General features: G+C 42.5%; 1 protein-coding gene across 1 annotated transcript in view; it reads left to right on the forward strand.

Moving 5' to 3' along the window:
- The window catches only part of LOC147747113 (vitamin D3 hydroxylase-associated protein-like), a 639,379-nt gene that overhangs the window by 390,964 nt on the left and 233,331 nt on the right, over positions 1-15,084 (forward strand). The window contains exon 5 of the mRNA XM_086952364.1: positions 6,546-6,752. Within this exon, the coding sequence (XP_086808490.1) occupies positions 6,546-6,752 (207 nt within the window). The remainder of the gene's footprint in view (positions 1-6,545; positions 6,753-15,084) is intronic.

Consider the following 15,084-nt stretch of genomic DNA (forward strand, 5'->3'; position numbering starts at 1 on the left):
GCCGAAGCTGACACTTTTCAGTGAACTTTTTTTATGCGATCAGTGCAGGTCACGTAGTAACAAAGGTTACAAGGCATTGCTCATGACCAGCTAAAGTCTGCATGTATTACAATTCACCGCCAAATATTTCTCCCTGGGAATAATCGCTGGAAAAACAGCAATGTTCCCTGCAAAACGGCGATTTCCCCGTTATTGCTAGAATTTTTATCACCCTGGAGAAATGCGGTGTTATTAACGCGCTACCAGGGCGATAAATTCCAGCGATGGACGTCGATAAATAAAAAAGTGCGAAGCGCGCTTTGCGTTATTGTAACGACCGGATTCTCGAACCAGATGGGATCAGCTCCTTAGAGCACCTCCAACCCAGTCAGAACGTAATCACCTCCCTCCTTAGAACGTATTTACAATAGGTATATATATATATGTATGTACATCTCATACCTAAGGATGGGGAAAATAGCAATACACATGCATAGGTTTTCTACAATATCCCATTCATACCAGCTAGTCTCACGGCCACTTAGGCCCAGACTAATCTACCCTGGGGCAGTTCTGATTATGTACCATTACACACTGATCACCATCAGTGCTCACTCGACACGCAATCTGGCGTGCCTTACACACTGAGCTGCAGCCCCAGTGCTCTCTTTCTCCCAATTCGGTCCACAATTCGGCGGACCTAGACACTGATATCCCTCCCAGTGTTCTCTCACTCACAGCCCGATCCGCAATCCGGCGGATCTATACACCAGTCTCCCACCCAGTGTTCTCATTGACGCTGCTTACCAACGACGATCACTCTCCTATGAATACCTTTGGAAGGAATCTCTCATTGGCTACTCGGGGTGATACTACAATAACAGAAATTAGCACAACTTGCCAAATTGAATCATGTACCTTCTGCTCTCAGCATCAAATGGTCCCTCTCTCCCTCATTATTCAGTCACCTCTTACCTGACCGGGATTTACATCCGTTCATGAAAACGATGTCTGACTAGAAGACCAGGTTACCCTGATTGAACAAGAATACAAGGCACATGTTGGTTCACTAAGAACTGGGGTATTTTATTACAATGATTATAAACACAGCACTATACTATAACATATATCCTGCAAAGAAAAGTGAAAGGTTAGAATGTGCACATTATACTAAATGGGGCAGAGATCACCTTGTGAGCACGAAGTCGGGGTTCAACAGTCTTCTAGGTTCCCTTCTCGTCTGTGCCTTGGCTCGTTTCGGAATCACACCTCAGCAGTCACGAGTACACGTCTGCACCGCTATGCTCTGTCTCCTCTGCTTCCCTCCAAGTCACTGGAACCTTCCTCTTTATTAGCTGCTGTCTCTCTCTGTCTCCAATCGCTCTGCGCTACTTCTCCCTCTTCTTCAATCTTTCTCAGAGAGTATCAGCTTCATGATCTTTCTCGGACTTCAAAATGGCGACTGTCTGCCTGGAAATAATTAATGGCATTGATGCTAACGGCTAGCTGCCGCCTACAGACTGACTGACTCACTGCCTAGCACTTTCGCTAATATGGAAGCTTGTCCTTTCATGGTAAGTTACGGCCAGTAACCTGCCGCCCACCAAATTCTTGTACCTCCCCGTACCAAGTACACGTTCCCAGCTGGCCAGCCTGATGTTGTGTCTTCGGAGTGGAGAAAAATACAGTCTTTCGATAAGGGCCAGCCTGAGCCGGTTCTCTCCAAGCGAACAACACTTCGAAACTAAAACATTACACTTGGCCTAGAAGCATCTCAAGCTGCCGGGGCAGAAAGCAAGATGGAGTCTCTCCCGTTTGAGGCCTACAAGGCCCGAAATAAGCATAACTCCATAGAAGGTATACTAACACTCTTGCAAAAGGACGGATTATCACTAATACTAATGAATCTATCCCCTAGCTTAAGTTTATAAGCCCTGATCTAAGGAAAAGGGCACGAAAGTGCATTACTGTGCCTTATGAATAGGCCCTGTTTATAGTTCTAATCCCTGCACTAGAAGGGTAATAGGCTGGAGTCACCTTCAATCATTCTCCCTCAAAGAAGGGCCGAAAAAGTCGGTCAGAACAGTTATTTACCGCCGTCCCTAGATAATATGCCCCAGAGAAAGTTGTTAAGGGGTGTTATTTGTGTGCTTCCAATGATAAATCACATTGTGTGAGTAAGGCCCCTTTGTCTCTGCTGTCGGTACCTGACAAGTCTTGGACAAATTTGGGCCCAGATATCATCGGTCCTTTTGAGTTGCTACCATCAACTGAGCATTATGTGTTGCTGTTTGTGGATTATACATCTAAGTGGGTGTCTACCCGGTGTGTAGGTGTGGTTTCCATCAGAATGGTAGTTAAATTCTTGAAGGATTAATTTGCGAGTGAGGGTGTTCCTCAATATCTGGTCACTGATAATGGGGTACAGTTTACCTCACAGGAAATTAGTGATTTCCTCAAACAGTTAGGAATAATACACCAGAGAACTGCTTTATATTCACGACAAGCAAATGGCCTGGCCAAGCGCTTGAACAGGTTGGGGAAGGCCTGTGTGCAGACCGCAATTAAGTCTAGGTTGCCTCTTAAAGGGGTACTGAGGGACATGTGGTGGGTGCATCACACCACACTCAATTGTGTGACGCAAAAGTCCCTATTTGAATTTATTAGGTATATACCTACCACCTCTAAATTAAATCCTGTATGGTTGCCTGCTTGTGAAGTGCCCAAACATAATGATGGGGAGATCCGTGAGAGGGTAACTGACTATCAGAAGAAGTATCAACTGAGATAGGATGTGAAGAATTCTGTGAGGGAAAAGAAGTGGTGTGTTGGTGAAATTGTGTTGGTGAAGAAACCAAGTTGGGAAAGGAAAGGTGTGGCTGAATTTATGGGTCCCTTCACCATCACACACATCAGGAAAAATGTTGTAACAATTGACACTGGATGCAAATGGAGCATGTCCAGACTAGTGATGTTTTCTGGTGGTGCTCCGGGAGGGTCTGTGTTTCCAGTGTAGGTGCTGAGAGGAATGTGGCTGGTGGTGGGAACCCAAGAATCTTACTAGGAGACACAGGAGGATCCTGTCTCGCTTTAGTTATTTTGTCATGAAATTAGTGGTTTTCCATTCTGTTCCATTCCATGGTTATTGTACTTCATACTAGACATTGTAAGGGGGATGTGCTGTGATCTTATGTGCACACATGCCTTAAACCTTATGTACGCATGTACGCATGCTTCTTTAAATGCACCTGCACTCCTGTAGCTTAGAATCCTGTCTCCAAGGTTGTGTGTTCGTAACAGTCAGTTGAAGACCGTGGCTGACAAGCTGGCTGTGCATTGGTTGTGCCAGAAGATCAATAAAAGAAGAAAAGCTAAACCCTTGTTGGAGTAATCTTTTAACACCTTTCTTTTCAGTTTTGGTGATTTTCATTGACGGGTTTAAATATTGCAATGTTTTCTTTGCATTTTATCTTATGTTTTGTTTATGAATGTGCTCTTATGAAATGGGTTGTGTTCCATCATATGCTATGTTTCCATCTGGCATATTGCATCGCTTCGTATGCATATTTTCTTTTCAAATGCGTTGTGTTCTTTCTTGAAATGCGTTTTTCGATTATGCGATTACAGCATTTTCACATGCAAGATTCTTCATATAATTGCTATGCTTCCTTCTTGTATTCACAATATTATATGTGTTCTGTAAATGGGGAAGTTGTGTTGTATCTGGTTTATGGTATAATGAATCTTTCCTGTTTCTCTGCTGCTCAGCCAGTGTGAATGTGCTGTGTGGAATGTTGGTGTGCATGATGATGTAATGGAACGTAAATGTAAATTGTACTTGTATAGCGCACTGCTCACCCGCAAGGGTCTCAAGGCGCTTGTACGAATACCGCTGTGGAACCCATCCTGGCTTTCCTTGTGAGGCATCCACTCCTGGGCACCCCCAAGGTGGAGGCCAGGCATTCTTAGCGTTGTGGGGGCCGTTGTGGAGATTAAGCAAGCTATTGCCCAGAGTTGCAGAGTGGGACTCCATGATTGGAATAGGCACCGAGGCGAGAATTACCAGGTCCGTGGAATTTTTGAGCCCAAGACCCGCTGAGGCGGGGAATTGAACCCTGGTCCCGGGCTAGACCTCTGCACCGTGAGGATGCCTGTGATGTGAGGTGACAGTTGGAGCATGGGCTGAGCAGCAGGGAGGACTAATTACAGACCTAACTACAGAAATACCTATATGACCATTGATGCAGCGTTTTGGGAACCTAAATAAATACTTTTATAAACTGGACCCAATTCACAATAAGTTCCCTCCACAGTGTATGAGTTAATATCACTTACCAATAGTTTTACTCATCTCTACCATTTATGAAACTTTGTTAGAGGGCAGGGATTGGTTATTAATAATACTCCATGAACTAATACAATACCATAAAGACAACAGCCACCTTTGGTAAGGTAATGATTTTATCTAATAATGTGAATTGCGCTTAGAAATACAATACAGCTCAAATGTGTGTTGCTCACAGTGAAGAAACATACAATAATCAAATACATCTCGTGATCCGCACATTGAAGGAGTGGATAGGTAGAGAGACAAAAAAAGAGAAAACATTTGCAAAATATTATGCAAATCAGAAATCAAGAAATATTACCTATCATCCAAGATTCTAGGAAATGGAAATGCTACCCTCTGGCCATGAGAGTAATTAAAGCACTTCAAAAGAAATTAAAGTGCAAAGTTACAAGAGTCCGGATCAGACGATCATCAGCCAGACCTCAAGAATAGCATACAGCCTCACAGCTCTCTCCTCTCACAAAGTTAGGAAAATGCTGAAAACCCCTCCTACTTTATAGGTTTAGTTATACTTTACATTCTAATAAGTCCAACCCACTACTCTATCCGTCCCACCTAACCAACGATTCTAATTGGCTAAAACAAGGGGTGTCTCTGTCACAGCACTCAGGCAAGTTCCATTTTTCAAGAACTCTTTTGTTCATAAAAGCTTATGTCATTCACAAGACTCAGTATTTTCTCCTTCTGCGGCACACTCATATTCCATGTAACAAATTGTGTACATGTCCGCTTCCAGAGGAACTCTGCTGTAAAAGTATTTTTTGCCTTCCTCTGCGTAACCTTGGCCATCACCGGAGACTCACAAAAAGATTACACTTCTTTCCCATTTCAGAATTAAACCCTTTTTCCTTCTTTCTAAGAAACACAAAATATAATGTAAATATTATTTCCACACAAGTCTTCATTTCTAAATGAGTTTTTCGAAGCACTATTAATGTTACGCATCAAATCAAAAGCATTATGAAAATTACAGTTCACAGCCTTTTAGTCATGAATTACTGCATTAGTTGTGAATGGCTTTCGGCCTACTCCAAATACGTCTTACCATCTTGCATATGCATGCCCAGTCTTTAATTCAAATACAATTAGTGTCATGCAGTTAACGAGTTAAATGATTATTTCACTAAATGAGAGGTTCAATGCGAGCAGGTTTTATTTCACAAAAATCCTGCTCCATCACCATCTTAATATCTAAGATCAATAAAAACCTTCATCTATAGCTTAACATAGGCTACTGGATTTCCTACCATCATAATAACAATTTCTTAAAATTCTGGTTCATACATTAACACTGTGCATATCATTTTACAGTTTAATAAAATCACTGATAAGGAATGCTCATTGGGGTGTTTTTCTTGTTGACCATTTCTAATATTTATTCAGGAGTTTTGTACTGGGTATAATCTATCCTCTGACCAATACCTATTTGCTTGATGTACATTTATTTTCTAAATGAAAATACACAGACTAACCAGCATAAGCAATGCTTTCATAGTTGATATTGATTATCGATGCATAGCTGTGTGCAATTGGTTTCTGGACACCTAGGGATGCTTGAGGGCCAATGCAACTGCAGGGGGTTTAGGCAAGGGCCGTGGACCTGACCCAGCGAAGCTCCTAAACCCTGTGGCACTTACCGGCTTTTGAATCCTGAAAAGAAACATTCTTAATCCCTTTGTGCCCCTAGGATCAAAATCTCAGTCTGACTTTCAAACTCCATTCTATAGCGCTGTGAGGGCTTGCAGAGAAACCAAATGCAAAACGTGATACAATACCTCAGAACTGTGGGTACACAAATATCAGAACGGTCAAAACAAATAGGACACCTAAAACAACCTTTAGTACACATAAATTGTGAAAAATGATGGCTTACTAGGGGTCATCATTACATTGCAATTTGGGACACACTCAAATTTCCTCTTTTATGTGCCCCAATTCTCTCGAGATTTTTATCCCATTGTCTAGAACCCACAGCCTGTTTTTTTTTATCATGGCCGTAACCCGCAAATTGAAGTAGAGTCATGTTATTGTTGATGCATCATAACTCTATCAATAAAAGCACATGTGAGCACAGCACAGACATCTAAATGTATGCTTAAAGTATGAGAACTGTGGCTCTCCATATGGATCTAAGTTGACTAACAGCTTTTGCAAAATTCTGAAAAATGTTGGCAACACTTTTAAATTGTATCTTATTTTGTTTCACTCAATTTAGTTATGACTGCAGCAACCCAATTCACGGGCAGACCCTAAACCCCCTGAATCACAAGAAGACCCCCGGAGGATCATCAGGTGGCGAAGGGGCTTTGATTTCCGGGGGTGGATCCATCATTGGGCTTGGGACAGATATGGGTGGAAGTGTCCGCTTACCATCCAGTTTCTGTGGAATCTGTGCACTCAGACCAACAGCATATAGGATAAGGTAAGTTAAGGGCTCAGCACTTTTGATGGTCATTGACACGTGATGTGGGTATTGGCTAAACAATTATGGTATTTTTTTTTACTGAAACCCTCCTGCAAGTTACTGTACATCCTCACCCCTCAACTTTACCCCAAACAACATTACATAGGGAATTTTACATCACATAATGACTATCCTATCAAATAACACATTTTTATTTCATGATTGGTAGATGGGATAAAAAGTCAGAAAACAGACAAAAAAAGTTGTTAAATTATAATAAATCAGACCATAAAAGGGAAAGCAAAGCAAAAGCGTATGTAAAAGAAAAACGAGAGGTGGGATAGACATTGAAAATGTTTGATCGAAGACTAGGTCCAATGAGTTGGAATCCAATCCACTTCAGTTTTTACCTGGCAAAACTTAAAGATATCTTGGAGGTTATTCACAAATTGCATTTTGTAGTGCATAAAGTAGTTCAACAGTTGTATTAGTCACAGTTTTTACCTGGCAAAACCTAAAGATATCTTGGAGGTTATTCACAAATTTCATTTGTAGTGCATAAAGTAGTTAAACAGTTGTATTAGTCACTAGGCCTGGTCGGTAAATTCTGTTCCACTCGCTGAATTTGCAAAATTTGGGTAATTTCGCTGTCCCCGGAGAATGGGGAATTGCCCAAAATTCTGCGATCTGCGGCTTTTACAGAATTTTTTGCTTGTTCGCACTTTCAAAATGCGTGTTCGCAAGATATTTCTCCCCGGGCATGCAAACAGCGTTCGCAAACAGGAAAAAAACATCACGGACAAGTGGAACAAGGAGTTCCGCGTATTTGCCGAACTTTTGCGTGCTCGCTGAGATTTTTTTCCATTTCGCAGAGTTTTGCATAGCGCGACTATGCAAACTCCGCCCACCCCTATAGTCACCTACTACAAAATGTTAGTCAGAAATCTACTTGAGGCGACCCCCACAGTGGCGAAGATCTCCGCACATGTAGGCATACATTTTCATAGTAAATCTGGGAGGAAAAGCGGGAGTGACTGGGGAATATTTACTACAAAATGGGAGGAGTGTATGGACATTTAAGAGGAGATTGGGAGAGCACCCACTCACACACGTGTAAGACAATTGCATTTCAAAGAATCACATTAAAAGTTAAAAAAGCCCTAAAGGTGTCAAAACAGTAGTAAATGTACTCCAGACCAGGCTTGGAGTAAATCAAGCTCCACACATGGCCACTCACAGGACCTATCAAATCAAATCAGGGATATTTATTGAGCGCACATATCAACCAAAGGTCTCATGGCGCTGATGGACAATTCTGACTTTCCGGCTTGAGAGAAAATCTTGCTGGTTTAATGATCCAACAGCCATGTTTTTAACTGCCTACGGAAGCAGTTGTGATCTGTGACAATGCGTAGGTAGGGGGCAATTTGTTCCAGAGGGTGGGCGCCAAAAAGGAAAATGATTTTCCGCCATTTTTGAGTGATGGCTGTGCTGGTAAAGGTGTGTCAACAGGATGCGCTGTTAAGCTTAATTACTCTACAGCAACAGCAGGTCTCCGAACCGGAGTGGTTTGTGCCTATTTTGGCCCCCTATTACATGTGAAAACAAAAATCAGTACAGTTATAATTGAAGAGGTGTGGCGCAGCGGCCAGGGTGTCTTCGGTCCCCGGTGCCGGCGGCAGGTCAGCCCAGCACCATGTGACTCTGGGCAATAGCTCGCTTAATCTTCCCGAGGGCCCCCATTACCGGGAAACCGCTTAGGAGGTAGCTGTGCGCTTTTCAAATTCAAGGTCATTATTAATATTATTATTATTATTATTATTATTATTATTATTATTATTATTACTATTATTATTATTATTATTACTATTATTATTAATATTATTTATGTATTGATTAATAAATGAAACCAGCACTGCAGTTCTATTCAATTACAGCAAGTTTGTAACTCCGTGAAAGTCTTAAGGCATGGCTGTGGCGGTGGAAGCTTTGAAGGGGGTGGGGTTGCTTCATTTTGATGAGCACATGGGTAGCAGCGAGTACAGGGCAACTAGACCCCAAAATGCGCATGTCCAGTTGGACGGCTGCCATGCACAATACAGGCTTCTCACTACTGCACATTCGTGAGTGGGGGTTGCTCAAGCCTGCAGACCACCAATATCCTAATGAGTGGTGAGTTTGCCCGCTCGAGCCAATCCTGACACTTCTCTCATGCTGTGTAATAGCAATGGAGCAATGTCAGGATTGGCTGAGAGATGATGCAGTTGCTGGAGCCCGGGGCTGGTGAGAGGAGAAGCAGGATTCAGCCAGAAATTGGTATGTAGGGTGGGTCGGCAGCTGAGAGCAGCTCACTAAGTCCACCTCGTGTGACGCTGGTCTGGGAGCCTCAGAGCTTAGGAGCTGCAGTCACCCATACACGCACCTTTGGCCTGCAAGAGGAGACATGTTGGAAGAGCAGAGCTTCTTCGAGGAGTAGGGCCCAGCTGAGGGCTCAGAGGAGGACCTGGCAGAGGGCTTAGATGAGGGATCCTGCGCATCGACGTGCCTGAGGGCAATCGGAGCCACCTGAAGTAGTTTGCACTAGGAACCATGAGTAGCGGCGGATTGGGATAAGTAGCCAGGATCCAGCACAGCAGGACCGTTCAGTCACAGCATGAGGTTGGTACACAGGGGATGTACAGACCTTACAAATGCACAAAGCGTGAAGGCGCGGCGGGGTGTAATACAAGGTGAGCACCGCCATCATTAGGTCGGAGGTTCTTATTTGAGCCCCAGGAGGGCAAGGGGAGAACAGGCAACAGAACCTGAAAGCAGCCTTGCTTTTGCGAGGGTGATCAGATGTATACACCAGAGTGTGGCCTCACGAGGAGTGCCCTTTCTTGCAGAAATTAGTAAATTTGTCAATATATTTTTTGCCTGCCTCGATGTTATTGAAGTCAAAGTTTCCGTAGGGTCATATAGAGTGACCGAATAAGAATTGGATTATCTTCTGCCATTCCGTATGCAACAAGGTAACCAGTTGTCCAGCTTTTAAATATTCAAATTGAAATCTTGAACTGTTGAAATGCCAGCATAGGTCCTTCTGCTGTAGAACTACCGTCTGAGTCTTTGGCACTTTAGCATGAGCCAACTCCTCAAATAGCCTCTTCCTGGCTCTACAATTTCACATACTAAACATTTGTTTTCCTTTTGCTCCCATCAGTTTAAGCGTTCTTACCCACACCATTTTTGTCTTATTGCACCAACTTATTGATTTCTTTCCTGCATTCTCTCATACTCTATTCTCAATAACAGAGAAGTGTGGTTAGGTTTGGTAAAGTTCGGTGGTTTTGTTGAGCTTGTTTCTTTTATATGTGTTTCCGAATCAATCCGAATCCATCTTTCTATAGTGCAGTACATGTACTTCTGGGGAATGATACGGTCATGCAGTAGTAACCAAATGACCTTGTGGCCTTCCCTTATGCTACTGAGACTGTGTGTTAGTCCTGGCTTCCTAGCCAAAAGCACTTTCAACTACACTTTCACAATTGCCTTATCAACCTTATTGCTTTCCCAAATTTGCTTGAAAACACATCATTTTCCCACAAGTTTATCCTGAAGATCATATAAACTTTGGTCATGACTGAAGATACCCTTAGTCCATTACACCTCAGCCGCCACCACCTCTGTTTCTTTGTCTAGTGCTGGAATTCTATGTGTCTCTTCGTTGCTCTCCCTTCTAAGTCCCTATGTTGACTGTTTAAATCTGCCACAATCCCTGGCTGGAACTTAAGAATGGCTCACATTAAAAACTATCGAGGCTTCTATGTCCACAGAGAAGATTTATTTCTATGAAGCACATCCTTTCAGTCATATCAGCAACAACAACATTAGAGAAACTACTGCAGCATGAGAAGTTCTGCAGGAATAACTGTAGTATTTCCTAGCCTGACCATTACTTTATATTATCTGCAGCCTTGCTAGACTCTTGAAAAACCATACTGCAGAAACATGAGGGTCTTCATCGTAAATAATCCATTGCTGGAATTCCAAGGTAAGGACTAGGTGATGAGACACTTCCTTAGATTTTGTCTAGCTGCTGTCAATGCTTAACAAATGACTTGAGCATGCAAGGCAAATTCGGTTGATCAGAAAAATATATCTAAAATTAGTTTGGTTTAATCTAAGACCAGTCAAGTTCCCATGATTAATAAACTCTCAAGATAACATGATGATCTTTTTGGGGACTGCTGACATGGCCCTATTGCATTAGAACAAAGGAGAGAAGGTACTTCATGAGCAAAAAAACAAACACCTACAGCTTAAGAAGTGTCACTAAAATCCTTGCGTGCTAAAAGAGCTTAAAAGTAAGCCTAACCACCACATTTTGCATGAGACAAACATCTTTTGCCAGAAAAGTTCCGTCTTCTTTCTACTAGTCTCCTATGATGTAAGGCATGCATAGTGATTTGGAAGTCTTATTCCAGTGATGATGCATTTGATTTGATTAATTTTTATTAAGTGTGCAAATACTCTAAGATGTCCTGGCTCTAGTAAGAAAAGGCAAAAAAAACAGGGGGTTTTGAGTTGCTTATGAAGTTTAAGCAGATTAATTCCTGAATTAATAAAGAAGGGAAGACTGTTTCATGGCAAAGCTATGATGGTGGAAGGAGCACAGCAGCATTTTAATGATTTCTGTAACACAACTGTGAACTGGTTTGGGTGCCGCAAATAGCCCAGACATAGTTTTTATGATGAGAGTTGGAATGTGCCTCACAGCAAAAGCATAAGTCCACAAAAATAGCATATTTCCGAATAAGAAACCAGTGTAAGGACTGTAGAAGGTGAGATGCCTTGGAAATTTTAAAGGTCTGGTAATGAACACACTGCAAAGGGAGCACTCCAAAAATGAACCTAACTATTTGTATATTGTATAGTGTCCAAAAAGTAAGCAACAGTGTGATATTTATTGTAATCCAAATCCATTCTTCATTTAAGGGCCAGATGTATCAAAGGGTTTTGCCCATTCTGTGTCTATGGGGAAATGTGTTGATACATAGTTCTTTCGGTATACTTGGGCCAATGTATGTTTTTCACAAAAGGGTTAAAGGTTGTAGCACATTGGATCTTTAACTACATTTGACTCTCATTGGTGCAGTATTTTTGTGTTATTACTGTCAGTTACAGTGTTTGTTAGCTGTGGTAATAATTCAAGCAGCCACATTTATAACAAGTTGTAATTTGAATGTAGAGGACTGAGGAAGGTCAACATACAGATGTGAGGAAACTAAGTTTTTGTTAGCTCCTCCCCCATTTTGTTACCTGTTTTCTGAAGCAACTTTGACAGAGGTGTTCTTGATCCCTGCTAACCAGGTACACAGTGCCAGTGTTCTTTCCCCAAAACTGTACCACAATTGACACAGCTTAAGCCACCCCTGTAAGTCCCCAGTAAGGGATACCCCTGGTTTCTAGGGCATTTGTGCGGAATAGGGTCCTATAGGGCTGCAGCACTAGAGTCTCCTCACCAAGACCATGCAAACTGCCATTAAAGGCTGTGTGTGTTGGTGCAGTGAAAACAGAAGAATTTATAGTTCTCGCCTCGGTGCCTATTCCAATCATGGAATCCCACTCTGCAACTCTGGGCAATAGCTTGCTTAATCTCCACAACGGCCCCCACAACGCTAAGGATGCCTGGCCTCCACCTTGGGGGTGCCCAGGAGTGGACGCCTCACAGGGAAAGCCAGGATGGGTTCCACAGCGGTATTCGTACAAGCGCCTTGAGACCCTTGTGGGTGAGTAGTGCGCTATACAAGTATCAATTTACATTTACATTTACATTTAACATGGCACACAGTACTGTTGCCATGCCCACATCATGCACGAGACATAGGTAAGTCACCCCTACTGTAGCTCTTTTAGCCTTATGGCCGGGTGCACGATATCCCATTTGTGGTCAAATCTGCATGAGCAGATATGACCTTATAATATCTAAGTCCATTATTGTATATTGTAAGTGCATAGGGAAGCCATAAAGAATGCATGGGCTGTATACTTGTAATGACGAGTTTCCTAGCTTCATAATGGCTTTACTATACCCAGGGATCTTTCTTACCAAACATCTTGTCTTAATAAATCCCCACTGATGCCAGTGTTGGGTTTAATAATAAATTCACCCAGGTGTCACCTTAGAGGGTGCCAAATAGTGCCAAAAAGCGCAATGGGTCAACTGCAATTATCTGGTCGCACTAGACTGGGTGAAAGTCAAAAGTTGCGGCTGACCGCGATGGAGGGCAGGTCGGATACAGAGATCAGGTTTGTCAAGTTTGGCCCAGAATTTGTCTTCTGACTAGAAACTTTTATGGAGGAAAAATGGACATCAATGAGTTATTGGTGGGACAAGCTGCAAGCTTGATCTGAAGCAGGCATTGGCAATGGCAGGTTGCTGAAGTGCGGGGACCCGGTGTTGTCATTGATGGAGGGGAGAAATTTGAAGTCCGTGCCCGGAAAGATGTTTACTTTGTGGCTGCTCAGCGGCTGTCCAGGTGAAGCCCTCAACGTGCAAACTTAACAACTTTCTGAGTCTGCTCACCTTCAGTTGGGCAAACCAGCATGCTGATGCTGACCAGCAATTAGATGCCAAGGGCTGCAGCTTTGCCAGCAGGCCAGGTTTCCAACCATTCCCCACGTAAAACGTTTCTAAATGACACTTCTAACAGTTTGGGAGACAGGAAGAGTATACTCTGAGGCCTCAATGAATCTACTTGCACAATCACAATGGTGAGTCAGATTTTATCATACCGTGCTATTTTAAGAGCCTACTAGCCTGTTCTGGCGAGCTGATAAAGAACAGGAGTTCTGTTCTCTAAGAAAGTGAATGAGTGAGCCATAAAGATGCCTTCAAATCTTGTCTTCATCTTGCCACATTATGGCTGCTTTCTGAGACCGAGGTCAAATGCCAGCTGATGTCTTATAATTTGCAGTCAGAGAAAGAAAATTAAATACAACCTCCAGGATCAAATAAGTAGCAAAGTTAGAGGATATTGTAAAGTGAATTGTGCTGTACAATGAGTGTTAAAGTAAATTCTGCAGCCTTTCAATACTTTATAATTGAACTATACAAACATTTCAAAATGTATTTTAGTAGTTATGAACACTTTTTGTACTTCATTGAGATGACAAAACGTTTTAATAGGCAAAACAAAAATCAAATCACTTCACGGGATGATGTGCAAAGGATAAACATTTATGCAGAAACCTAATTTTATTGGATTATTGTTTATACAATACATAGTTTTATCAGAAAAACTGCATGTTGGTGGCAAAGGCTGTGACCATTTCATGGAAAATTTGCTGTTTTTAAATGACAGTGCACTCCCAAATCATGATTTAGTAAACACATTATTTAAAGGGAGTTTTGGAACATGAACTGAGAAACATTCCTACGGGTCAAGTACATATTGGGTTGAGGAGATTATTGAAGCCACTAGACCTGCTGTCTAGTAAAAAGGTTTATGATTTTTCGAGGCCAAATTCTAACACTAGCCAGGGGTCCAGGGCTTGGGGTGTACCAATTGGTGGAATGTACTCACTCCAGCACAAGCCAGCATTAGGCTCTAGGACAGGTCTTTGTGGAACTGGTCAGCTGAGCAGTTGGAAAGAGAGAGTCATAGGGAAGATGGTTGTGTCCTTGTAGCCAGAACAGGAAATCAGCTAACTGACACTTGGAGTCACTTATGAGGGTCCTGGGTGTAAGGCAAGCAGGTATAGACTTTCTTCCTGATCTTCAGACAGCCGGACACTTCTTTTTCTGACTCCTCACACGTCTAGGAGTGTTCTGGGGAGAGGTCTGTCCGGTACACTCTTATGCGTAGTGCCAGACTGTGGGTGGAGGGCAACTCTTTGTCCACCCCATGAACTAGTTGTTGTCAGTTCCTCTACTGGGTCTGGTGCCAGCCTGTCTAAGGAGACAAAGGGGAGGCAGGCCTAGGTGTGAGCTTCCTCTGCCAGTGAGAATGTAGGCATTATTTGAAGCTCACAAAGGAGCTATACACAGCCCCCAGGCAATCCTGCCAAGAGTTCCCCACCCCACACACAGAACCATTGTCCACTCTTTAGCAGTAATGTAAATCCCACCACAGGGGAGCCATCAATGGTCAGGTGATAGCTGGACACTGGCAGGAAATTTCCAACTTTCTAAATGCGTCCTATCTAAAATTGTAAGATAAAATCGAACTACCATTCTGTTTGATTTTAAATCACTAATAAAATATGTATTTAAACCTTTTCGCCCAAACTGAATGCATTAACAGTGTTAAATGTATTTATTTGTGAGTTTTATATGGCATGAACTAGACCGGAAGGTATCAAAGTG

The sequence above is a fragment of the Lissotriton vulgaris genome, chromosome 1_1, assembly GCF_964263255.1.
Source record: "Lissotriton vulgaris chromosome 1_1, aLisVul1.2, whole genome shotgun sequence".
NCBI lineage: Eukaryota > Metazoa > Chordata > Amphibia > Caudata > Salamandridae > Lissotriton > Lissotriton vulgaris.